The 12,774-nt window shown below is 37.7% G+C and overlaps 1 protein-coding gene across 1 annotated transcript; it reads left to right on the top strand.

Annotated features, from left to right (window-relative positions):
* On the top strand, positions 924-3,513 carry LOC109213121 (profilin-1). Its single transcript, XM_019376885.1, has 3 exons — positions 924-1,160; positions 1,966-2,103; positions 3,133-3,513. Exons 1-3 carry the CDS (start codon positions 1,029-1,031, stop codon positions 3,265-3,267), a joined length of 405 nt encoding a protein of 134 aa, XP_019232430.1. The 5' UTR covers positions 924-1,028; the 3' UTR covers positions 3,268-3,513.

The raw sequence follows: 12,774 nt of genomic DNA, 5'->3' as shown, positions 1-12,774 counted from the left end.
CATCCACCTCAACTACCACAACTAACCACCATATCACCATCAACCACAACCGGCAAGGTCCATCATTATAACATACCGCCACCCACCACCACCTTGCTCAATTACAACTACCACCACCACCTGCCATTATTAACTATCACCACCCACCACCACCATCCTCAATCATAATCGTCGCCACTACCAATCACCACTAGCTACTACCTTAACCACCACCATCAACCAAAACTACCACCAACCACCGCCTCTAATCAGCATTCGCCAATTCGCCTTCACCACCAACAACTATCATATTTTTAAAAACTATATATTTTATTGATAGAATATTAGATCAATTAGTATTTCATTTGAATTTTATATTTTTAAATTTTCAAATAAAGATAAATTTTATACATTCAAATGTTAAAAATCAAACAGTCTTAATCATTTAGTATTCAGATCTTAATACACATCTTAATATTCAGATGTGTATTAAGATTCAGATGTCTTAATCTTAATACACATCTTAATATGTAGATGTGTATCCAGATTCAGACGTCTTAATCTTAAAAAAAACAATGAGGCCGTAGTCTATTATTTTTGGGCTACAACTTAGCAAAGTTAAATATAAGCCTCGTAATTGCAATATATGTGTGTGAGTTGCACTTATGTGTAATTCTCCCTATATTAAAAAAAAAAAAAAAAGGATTCTTTTTTGGGTGGAAGCATGGAGATGTGATGACGTGGCTGGTGAATAATGATGCATCTCAGTTGTGGCACATGACAAAGCCAGTGGTGACCAAATCTCCACAACTTCAACGAACGAACAGAAATGATGGCAATAAGCATCAGAATCAATCAGAACGTGAATGGCACTCATGTAATCACGTCCAATCCACGGTTCCCATTAATTTACCAACCATTCTCTCTGCCTATTTATACTCTCTCTCGTGGTCTCTCCATTCCAATCAAATATTTGAACAACAACATCGTAAAAACAAGGAGAAAACAAATTAAAAGACAAAGACAACAACTTAATTTAGGGCAACAAAATGTCGTGGCAAACATATGTTGATGATCATTTGATGGCTGACATTGAAGGTCAGCAAGGTCACCATCTCGCTGCTGCTGCTATCCTTGGCCATGATGGCAGTGTTTGGGCTCAGAGTTCCACTTTCCCTAAGGTTCGTGACATTTGACGTGACAAATCGATCTGTTCGTTTTTCCATGTTTTTCCCTTTGTTCTCATCGTGTTTTGGTCAGTGGCGCGCGGATACAACCATAGATTTTTCGTCACAAATTTTCTCGTCAAATATCCTTGGATATGTTCAGTTTTGCATTTCTTTTTTCCCCTTTGTTCTCATCCAATGTTATGTGTTTTGATCAGCGGTGGATCCAACAATCAATTTTTTTGGTTAGGCAATTGAGCGAATTATGTACACACATTTCACAACTTACTCAAAATACATAATGTTTAAATTCTGGATCTATCACCAATTTTTATATGGATTTGTCTCTCTTAAAAAAACAACAAGTATATTCTTATATACCTATATTGTGTTACTATCATTTTATAATATGGATAAAGAGTTCGATTTTATAATAAATAAAAAAAGTTTAATATGAAAATAAAGGAAAGCATTTTGATGATAAGAACAAAACATATTCAATTGTCAATTTTCGTTCATTGTCATTTAAATTCCTGTCAATGTGGAATATAATATACCTGTCCATAATCTTTTCACCCTTTGTAGGTTTCCCAACTTATGCTTTGAGTTGGGTTTTTTTTCTTTTTCTTTTTGATTTATTTCTTTCGCGTTTAGCTAGATCTGTTGTTGATCGTGAGGTTTTCTATAAGAAGTAAGATTTGATCTTTATTTAATAATGAAATTCAATGGACATATACGAACATAGAATCTTATTTTACATTTATTTCATATAATATGATCTTTTAACAAGTGGATTAATTTTTTTGTATGTGTCCACCAGTTTAAACCAGAGGAAATTACTAATATCATGAAAGATTTTGATGAACCTGGACATTTAGCTCCAACTGGTTTATTCCTTGGCGGGGCAAAATACATGGTAATCCAAGGAGAACCTGGCGCTGTCATCCGTGGGAAGAAGGTAATCGTCCTCATTCTCTCCTTAGAACCGTGCATAGCACGACTCAAACCAATTCGTATATTTGATTATAAATAGTTGTGTGTAAAAAAAATATAGTCCGGTGCATAAAGCATCCTCCTTCATGCAGGATCCGAAGAGGATTGTATCCCTAGGGGTGTGATGTAGACAACCTCAGTGGCGGAGCCACCTTAGGCTAAGGGGTGTCAACTGACACCTCTTAGCCGGAAAATAATATTGTATAGTTAAGCCAAAAATTTATTTTTATGTGTGTGTGTATATATATATATATATATATATATATATATATATACTACTTCGTCTGTCAACCTTTTTATATGTTGATTTAATCCTTAGTAAAATTTTTGGTTTCGTCACTGGACAGCCTACCTTATCACAAGCATTAGTGGCTACTTTCACGGTCCGAACTCGTGATCTATAGGTCATACGAATATAACTTTATCACTGTGAAGGAAATAATTGTGTAGTAATATTTGATATTTCCATTGTTATTCCAACAACTATTTCGTGTGATAAATCTAGTGCATATTTTATTGCAAGTAAATATAACGATGATCTTTGCATGTGGTTGAGAACTATGTTACATGGAATGGCGAACGTACGTGCAGTTTTTTCGCTAATTTTTAGTGTATACGTTCTCTAAAACATGTACACTTGTTTGACATGATTATGGCAAAGCAAATGAAAGATCCATGATTTGTGCATTTTGTTATAGGAAAATGATACTGTATAACCGTTCTCAAAATAATAACTAAAAATATATATTTTTTGTAATTTTTATATATACATTTCTTATATTATATACAAAAAGATATACATAAATTTTATGCAATTTTACTGCTACTACCGTTGTAAATAATTTCTGTCGCATGTTAAAAGTGATCTTTTCGACAAAATACCTTTTTGTCTAGGTGCTTAAAATCTTGTGAACTTCTTTTTGAGTTGTGACAATATATCTGGACTTGATATATATTTCTATTTTTGAGTGATTGTAAAATTGTTTTTGTGTAGGGATCTGGTGGAATAACCATCAAGAAAACTAACCAGGCTCTGATTTTTGGTATCTATGAGGAACCAGTGACCCCAGGACAGTGCAACATGGTGGTTGAGAAAATTGGTGACTATCTTGTTGACCAGGGCTATTAAATTAATTCCCTCTTTTAAATTGATTATCGCAAAATTGAATTTTGTTGTATTTGGTGATTGCATTTGTATCTTCTAGGGCCAAATTGGCACTGGAATTTTTTTTCCTTTTTTTTCTTTTTTGGGAAAATAACAAGCATCATGAGACATTCTCTCTTTTAGGATTGGTATTTTCCATTTTGCTCTAAAAGTTACTTCAACTATACTGTGTATTCATAATTTTCTCGACATTTTACTTCTGGTTTTTTATTGTTCCTAGCATTACCTCAAGGAGGTTAATTTCATCGGATGGTAATCTAACTAAAGATCTATTGTAACAAAGTCATATAACTAAATTTTATAATCAAAATATATATCAACTGTTCATATATCTTGCATAAAATGAAAATCGAGAAAAATTCACCTCCGATGATGAATATTATGATTAAGCAACCACATAATTAAGGTAAATTCTTAAATGAACATATCTATAACTACAACCTGTAATATAACATATTCCGTGCCGGGTTGATGAAGGACCTTAGCTCTGGCATGCTACAGTCAGGGGCGGATTTAGGGGCGCAAGGGTGTTCACCCGAACACCCTTCGTCGAAAAATTACACTGTATATATAAGGCAAAATCTGTGTTTTACCTTTATATATTAAGTTTTGAACACCCTTACCACAATCCAAAAGTATAGTTTAGTGGTCAAGGGGGTTTAAAATTTACATAAAGTCATGGGTTCAATTCCCACTAGCTACAAAAAAATTTTTTGAACCCTTTCGTGAAGATCCTGGCTCCACCACTGACTACAGTTATTTAATGCCGTGGAAATGCTGGTGATTTAGCAATTTTCGTCGGTATTAGTCTGTAGGGCGTCCTTTATTTAACAGAGAATTTAGGTTATATACGTAGTGTAAAGATTTTATTTATACTATTGGTATATTTTAACTTCTGATGACAAGTTAGCTAGTACTTATTACTTTTACCAGATTCGATTTTGATTAACAATAACAACAATAATAAACTCAGTGCAATCCCACATGTGGGGTCTGAAGAGGGTAGTGTGTACGCAGACCTTATCCCTACCTAATGATTTTGATTGTATAAATATTTTTAGATCGTTAACTACCTAAGATATCGGAAACAGCTTCTCTATCCTTCCAGAATAGAGGTAAGACTGCGTATATCTTATCCTCGCCAAACCCCACGTGTAAAAAGTTACCAAATTTAATTTTTTTTTGTTGTTGTCGTTGTTAACTACCCATGACCAGAGCCTGGGATAGTGCCGGATATGCAAAGAACCATGGATTCATGTATCCCACCCAAGATAGCATGTCTTAGCAACATCTCTATCCCTGTTTAATGTCGTTCTCCTGTGACATTGGAGGTATGCAGCCTAGGAATCTGCTGCTTCTGTGTATAGACTATAGTTACAGCTGCTTCTGTAATTATTTGATTGATTTAGCATTGTTTGACCAAAAAGTATAACTTTCGGTTAAACCTTTATATTTATATCACTATTAGAAATTCTGAATTTAGCGACCAAAATTTTGCGACCAGAGTTGGTCAGTAAAGGGGAGAAAAATATTTTATATTTATTTTATATAAATTACCGATCAAAGTTGGTCGGTAAAGTGGTCATCAGGTTGACCCAGATGGTCAGCATTGTGTAGTCAAAGAAAATTTCACATTACCGACCAACTTTGGTCGGTAATGTGGGACCCAGATAAAAAAATTTAATAGTTATATTATTATTTAAAATATTTTATAAAATATATAAAAATCTTATTTAAAATTACTGACCAAAGTTGGTTGGTTAATACAGTGGAAACATTTACCAACCAACTTTGGTCGCTTTTTTTTAATATTTGGAAAGTAACCGACCAACTTTGGTCGGTTATTTGGTCAACATTGGTCAAAATTTAAATCACTTTTATATTTACTATCTAAATAATATAAATGTAATCCGTTAACACTTTTGTAATACAAGGGATGAATACACTAACATATACTATAACTTGCTATATATGTGTTAAAGTAGTACAACGAAGCGTGTTATATATATAGGTGAGACGTTTTGTTTTTAATATTCAACGATGCATCTGAGTAAGTTATAAGTCGATGAATCAATTTACAAACAGATATATTTGATGATAAATTATATATACTAATTAGGATCTTCACAAATCTATCAATCCCTAAAAGAACCATATGTACGTAAATAATGTTCTAACACTATGTACGTAAATAATGTTTGTAAGTTATGCTAGCTTATGAATTTTTTTAACACTATGTAGGTAAATAATCCAAATAATGGTGTAAATCAATTTTTGAAAGATATATCTTGGGGACCTGGGCTTGAGGTCACAACAATGTCTAAGTACGTAGTGAATGGTTATAAGTTTCATACAGAGGATTGCTCTAAAAATAAAAATACCAACAACAGTGGGGTGTGGGTTCAAGGTGGTGATGGCAACCAAGTTGGAGATATTGATTATTATGGTGTGCTCAAATAAATAATAGAACTAGAATATACAGGTTGGCCATTTAAGAAATTGATACTCTTTAGATGCAAGTGGTTTGACCCAAATCCAACAAGAGGTACAAGAGTACACAAACAATACAACATAATTGAGGTTAATCATACGAGGGAGTATGATCGCTATGATCCTTTCATAATTGCACATAATGTTAGGCAAGTGTATTATGCTCCTTATCCATTGCGGCGGAATAAGTCCAATTGGTTGGTTGTAATAAAAACTAAGCCTGTAGGTAGGGTGGAAGTGGAGAATGTGTTAGATGTTGTATATCAAAATGATATCTCCAGTGTTCACCAAATAGTGGACGATCAGCTAGAAAATAATTTGGAACATCCTGAACACATAATTGAAGAAGTTGATATAAATGAAGTAACAATTATAGAAAATGAGGACGAAGAATCAACTGATGAAGCTCAAACAAGTGAGGACGAAGTATTCTCGGACGAGGAACAATACGTCGGTGAGCTTTAAAAAGTTGGTTTTTTAAATAACTCTTATTTTATAGCTAGTTTCTTATATGTTTCAATCTAAATATGTATTATATTATGCAGATGGCAGGCAAGGGTCAAGGTAACAATGACCCTACTGGTTCTCGGGGTCGAGGAAAGGCTAGGAAGGAAAAGAGGAGGGTAGTTAATAATACTCCCTCTTGTCCACCCTCTACAGAGATGCCTATGTCTTATCCTCCACCCCACGGCTATACTGAGCTGTTGTAGCATCACGAGCCCTACACCTTCATGCAGACACCAGGTCTTTCATCACATGGCCATAGGATTATACGTCCGACATACAGTCCAACTGCCTCACGACCACGTGGATCGCAGCCATCTGCATCGCATGGATCGCAGCCATCTGCATCGCATGGATCGCATCCATCCATGTCACAGCCACATGGATCACAGCCACTCGGGTCACAGCCATCAGTATCACAGCCACTTGAGGTCTATCCAGCTATGTCACAGTCACAGGGATCGCAGCCATCTTCATCAGCGACTCCATCTATTTTAGGCCTTCGCCTGCGATGTAGTAGCTCTGACCCCCCTACACCGTCCACACATGCCTCTGATATACATGCTTCAGACGATGATGTTGATGATGACGAGGAGGCGCATTATGATCAATATGGCAGGATCATCATAGTCCCTGAGGGTGATGGGTAAGAGTTATTTGTTATTTTTGCGTTTATTGTTTTGTAAAGTTTTTACTAAGATATTAATGTGTTTTAATTGTTAAATTGCAGGTTCATCCCGAGTAATAGGACTACGAGTATAATCACCAAAGCCATCAGAAAGCTTTATGATGGCCCTTATGCGACTTGGACTGATTTCCAATTCTCGCTGAAGGAGCATATTTTCAATCAATTTAAGGTATAAATGTTCTTTTAAGCAGTTTAATAATTTATATTTATGATATTTCTTGTTTAATATTTAACTTTTGAAATACAGAGCAAGTGTATATGGGAACACCGCTATAGCGCGAAAGTGGCTGCAAATTTTCATCATAAAGCTCGCAAGCGATTGTCGCATACTTTCTCCGAAGCTAGAAAGAAGAACAAGAAGCCTGACCGGTTACTTCAAAATTTATGGGATGATTTGCAAAGGCAATGGCTTACCGTAAAGTTCTTAGAGAAGAGCGAAAAAGGAAAGAAAGCTCGCGCATCTGAGAAGGGAGGCTCCTTGCACACTGGAGGTGCGGTCAGCCTAGGGACAATAAAAAAGAAGATTGGTACGTAATTGCTTAAATTATTTTAATTTTCAAAGTATATCTATTCAGTTTATTAACTAAATTAATTTTTTTTTCAGGAAAAGAAGTTGGGGCGTCCAATGAACCATGATGAGATATTCAAGGAGACGCATATTGTAAAGAAGAAGAAAGAGACGGATCAAGAAAGATGGGTTGAGGACTGGGCCTCGATTGTATATGTAAGCTTTCAATTTTCTTTAAGTATTTTAATTTGCTTTTATATAAATTTTGAAATACTAATTCAATTTAAATTTTCGTACAGGGTCGCTACCAAACTAACGTGGAGGAATTCATCCGCACTCAGCCAGCTGGTGAATCGGGCGAGCAAACCCAACCTTCGGACGAGGATGCTGAAAGAATATGGATGGAGTCTGCTGGCGGTCCAAAATAGAGGAAGGTATACGGGCTTCCTACTAAAAAGTTCCATCACTATAAGTGTGGAATGCAAGAAATAGGGACTTCCTCGCAAGGCGAGCAACTTAATGGGGTGAGCCTCTCTGCTATGCGGGAGACTGTGACAAAGCTCACATCCGAGCTAGAAGTGGCCAAGGAAAGAGAAAGGGTTAGAGATGCTCAATTCCTTGGCATGCAAGCTCAGATCAGAACTCTCCTATCTATTGGAGCTTTTCCGTAGCCTCGGTCTCATGAGTCATCGCCAGAGGCTCGACTTGAACGTGAGCGTTCTTTCCGTCCTCCCCGTGATCGTTCCTCCAGTCCTCCTCGTGGTCGTTCTTCACGTCCTCCACAAGACCCTTCTCGATACCGTCTTTTAGATGAAAGTTCATCAGACGTTGATGATGATGTTGTACAAAACACTCATTGACTTGTATATACTTTGAATTAGACAAATAGAACCGGTTCTGAACTAGTTGTAATAAGTATTAACTTGGTTTTGGATTTTTTAGTTCTATTGAACTTTAATTTGTTAGTTTTAATGTATTTATTGAATTGTGTTGTTGTTGTTGTTGTTGTTGTTGTTGTTGTTTATTGTTGTCGTTGTTGTTGTTGTGTTGTTGTTATTATTGTTGTTGTTGTTGTTTATTATTGTCGTTGTTGTTGTTGTTGTTGGCATAAAATGCCTGTTTAGTAATTTTGGTATGCTGGCAGGTGGTGTAGCTGCCAAAATATGCATTTTATGCATAAATTAAAACCCAGAAAACCGACCAAAGTTGGTCGATATTTAATTTTAAAAAAAAATCTTCTGATTAGCGACCAAAGTTGGTCGCTTAATCTTAAAAAAAAAAAATAATTAATAATTACCGACCAAAGTTGGTCAGTTAATGAACAAGGATTACCCAGATTTCACATTTACCGACCAACTTTGGTCGCTAATTTTTAAATTTTAATTTTTAAAAAATATATATATTTAAATTTACCGACCAACTTTGGTCGCTAATCTTTAAATTTTAATAATTGATAATATAACGTAATTTACATACACCGACCAACTTTAGTCGGTAAAATTAAATTATTAAAATATGTTACCGACCAAAGTTGGTCGGTATTTGCTTAAAATTACACAGTTGGTCCTTTTATCTTTGCGATCAACTTTGGTCGGTAATTAGCGACCAACTTTGGTCGGTATACAAAAGCGACCACTAAAATAGCGACCAAGCTTGTTCGGACGGGTTTTGGTCGGTATTTTGCATAAACAGACCAACGTTGGTCGCCTTTTGTGGTCGCTAAAACCCGAATTTCTAGTAGTGTATAATGTCGAGTTAAACCTAGTTAATAATAATATTCCTAAAGGTGAATCTTAAAAATATGGATAATGTGGGGTTGATCCAGTGGAGAATTAATAATATCGTGCATTAAATATTCTAAAAGCATGAGCAATAATGGAGAAGTAACTAGCAATAATGGAGGAGTAAATAGCATTTAAGTATAAATAGAAGGAATGATTCACCCAATAATGAATGAGTTAGATGATTATTCCTCCTGACAATGATGCGTGATAGATAAATCCTAGAATGTTCGAATTATTCTCGGATCTGATGGAAAAGTATGGAATAATATGAGCAAGAATGTTGATGAAGAGGTAATATTTGTATCTTTGCTAGAGAGAGAATCTTCTTCTGAAAAGTGTTCTTATCAAGTGAATATCACATGCCCTACACCATTATCTCTTTTTTTATTTGTACGAGACATGTCCCTAACAAACCCTAAAAGTACAAGTGCACAGAATATTCAATAGAATATTTACTTTAATATTCTATTTCAAAAACTAGTCGTTATTGTTCTGCCAACGGTGCTCGACCTCGGTCATTGTTGACATCTCGACCACGAATCTTGCCGCTTCCTGGTCGATCTCGACTGGCTCTTTCCTTAATGCTATATTACCCTAAATATTCTAGGGCAGATTTTGACCTATACAGTTAGTCCCTCTACTTATTGAGGCAGACTTCAGGCGGGCTCGATGAGCGGATATTGTGAAACATGGTCGAAGCATTTGGGCGACCTGAACGAGTCGTGATGATTGGAGCGAGTTGGCGGCGTGTCCCTTTGTGAACCGTAACTTCTAGGGTTGTAAGTTCCACGAATCAGGATGACGTCATGGCGACAGGCGTCATTATGATGCAACTTCCCGATATGTTGCTTCACTTCGCGCGCGTCTTCTGATTGAATCTGTCATTTCGGTTATAGTGCCAGGTAATGATGGATTAATTCCTTGGTTTCGACGCTTGAATTTCTATAAATAGGGGCGTGTCGGTAATGTTTCAATCTTTACGAAACCCTTGCATTACAAAACTCTGTATATTCTTCTTCTTCCCCCATTGTTGTGCCTCGTCTTACCAAATTCGTTTACCTCCTTCTTCTTCCTCTATTGTCGTGTGTCTTCTTACTGGTTTAGTGATTCTCGCTACTTCTAACACTTACTTTCTCGAATATCCTCCCTTAACAACATGGCTAATATATCCTCTAGTTCCGGTATGGTAACTGACCCTGTCCCTTTAGCTGTGCTTATGCCTCCTCACATTGATAATGTCTCTGTCACCATTTATGATGAGAATTTTCCTACAGTGGAGGAAATAATCCCTCGTAGTGAGAAAGTTAGGTCCGATTTTTCAAAGGCGCTTGAAGTTGAGCCCGAAGTCTCGGAGTCAATGATGAAAGAGGCCGATCTGGACGAGCTCAGGGCAAAGAGGTGAGGATGATGAGGGAAGGATTTACACGGCTCGAAGTGAAACTGGAGGGGTCCACGCGGACCAGTGCGGTCGCCGTGGATCAAGATTTGTTGGTAGATACAGAGAACGTTGTTCCTTCCCTTAGTCCTCTCTATTCCGACGTGGAGGGTAAGACCCTTGAAAAGCTAGATGATGATACCTTATCAAGGACCATAGCCGGCCTCACTCTCAGTGTAAGCTTTTCAACTTCTTTTGTTTTTGTTCGTCAAGTTCACCGTTTAGCCTTCGTTCTTACTTTCCGTTTTATCTTTCTCTCTTTTTCAGACTGTGATTTTGGAGATTGAAAGCGCTCGAAGAGAGGAGAGACGTAAGGCTATCTTTCTGAAGATGGAGCGGATTCGTGGCAAGTATCACGAGATTTGTAGATGGTTTGGTGAGAGCAAAAATTTTTAGGCTCTCCGAGATGAACTGAAGGAGAAGGATGACGAGTTGGTGAGAGTCATCAAAAAATGCAGTGTTCTCAAGGGGGCGTTAAGAGATAAAGAAGAAGAATTGGAGGTTAGCAGGGGGGTCGAAGCCAGGTTGTCTTGCTATGCGCCGAGCTTGAGGAGCGTCAATTCAAAGCGGATGCTCTAAGTGGCGAGGTCGCCGAGAAGGCAGCAGATCTCGAGAAGGCAGAATTAGCTCGATCGGGGGCTTTGAGGAAGGCGGGGGCCTTAAAGATCGTGCTCTACATTCTTCATTTTGAGCGGGAGATTGTCTTGGAGACGGCCAGACTCAAAGAAGAGCGGTTTGATGAAAGGAATTGGAGAACTAGAGAAAGAGGCTTCTGTCCTTTGTGATCGAGTTGCCGCTCTTGAGTCTGAGAAGGCACAATTACTAGCTCGGCTATCCTCTTCCCGCCTTCTGCTTTTTATGATGTTTTGGGTGATTTGTACGAGGAATGGATTCACGTCGAGGCCCAGCTGGATATATTTAGAGATTGATGGGGGCGGGAATTATTTCAGAAACGGTCTTTGAGGATGCTCGTGTTAAGGCATGTAGAGCTCGGGTCGCTTGCAGCTACGATCCTGCTACACCGGAGGCCAGTGATGACGAGGAGGATGTGGGCGTGGATTGGATTGAAGAGGACGCCTAGTATGAGGATGAGTATCCCGATGGTGATGGTGATGGCGAAGGGGCAGATAGTGATGGCCTAGGCGATCAGGCCGATGGCGCTGCTGGGCCAAGCAGCGATTAGTAGCTTTTCTTTTCCTTCTTATTTGTTTAGCCACAGACTTGTGCATTTTTTGTGGGCGTCTTTTCGGGCCTTTGTAAAAAAAATATTCTAAGTATGAAATACTAGTTTTGTTATTTGTACTTGAATCTTTTTCTTCTGTTCGAGTTTGTATGCTTTCTGATTTTGTTGCTTTGTTGCCTTGGTTTCCTTAGTCGTAATAAGTTAGCTCAAGTAGGATCGAACGAGGTCGAAACAAAACCTAAGTTTGATCATGGCCGAGGGCTAGTAGATGTTAGTTCGAACGAGGTCGAACATATCGCATGTTTATTTGTGGCCGAGGGGCGATTAGGTGTTGATTCGAACGAGGTCGAGTATAACCTATACTTAGTTATGGCCGAGGGCCGATTAGGTGTTGATTCGAACCAGGTCGAATATAACCTATACTTGATTATGGCCGAGGGTCGATTAGGTATTGATTCAAACGAGGTCGAATGTTACCTATACTTAGTTAGGGCAGATTATGTATGCCTCTGGTGCGGCATTTGTCGGCAGTGTGATTTTAAGGTAACATTGCTTTGGCTGTACATTTGGAAAAAATAGAAGTAAACTTCATGCATTTGTGCTTTGTTCGGACACTTGGAGAAATTTACATATTTTCCGGGTGTTGGCTAGCATTCCAGTCCCAGTCTATCTAGTCCCTTCATTGGTCGACCGGAGAAGTATTGAGAGGTTGAGTAATGAACTAGCCGTCCTGTGCCTCCGTCAGTGCGCACTTCAGTCCTGAAGTGTCCTTTCATCGCCTCGTTAAAAACCTCCTCGAGAAAACCCAATTGGAACAAAACTCAAGTGAGGAAAAAAGAGTACGACTTTGGGACGCTTTATCTTTTAAAAGTTGGAGTA

Source organism: Nicotiana attenuata, chromosome 2 (genome assembly GCF_001879085.1).
Source record: "Nicotiana attenuata strain UT chromosome 2, NIATTr2, whole genome shotgun sequence".
NCBI classification, from domain to species: Eukaryota; Viridiplantae; Streptophyta; class Magnoliopsida; order Solanales; family Solanaceae; genus Nicotiana; species Nicotiana attenuata.
The sequence above is the reverse complement of the archived record's forward strand: the minus strand, read 5'-3'. Positions and strand labels throughout refer to the sequence as shown.

What these genes read in the sequence shown, in the direction of transcription:
- LOC109213121 (XM_019376885.1), top strand. Translation starts at nt 1,029, where the DNA reads ATGTCGTGGCAAACATATGTTGATGATCATTTGATGGCTGACATTGAA. An exon ending in AGAGTTCCACTTTCCCTAAG is followed by an intron (nt 1,161 to 1,965) that starts GTTCGTGACATT and finishes TGTGTCCACCAG; the next exon opens with TTTAAACCAGAGGAAATTAC. An exon ending in CTGTCATCCGTGGGAAGAAG is followed by an intron (nt 2,104 to 3,132) that starts GTAATCGTCCTC and finishes GTTTTTGTGTAG; the next exon opens with GGATCTGGTGGAATAACCAT.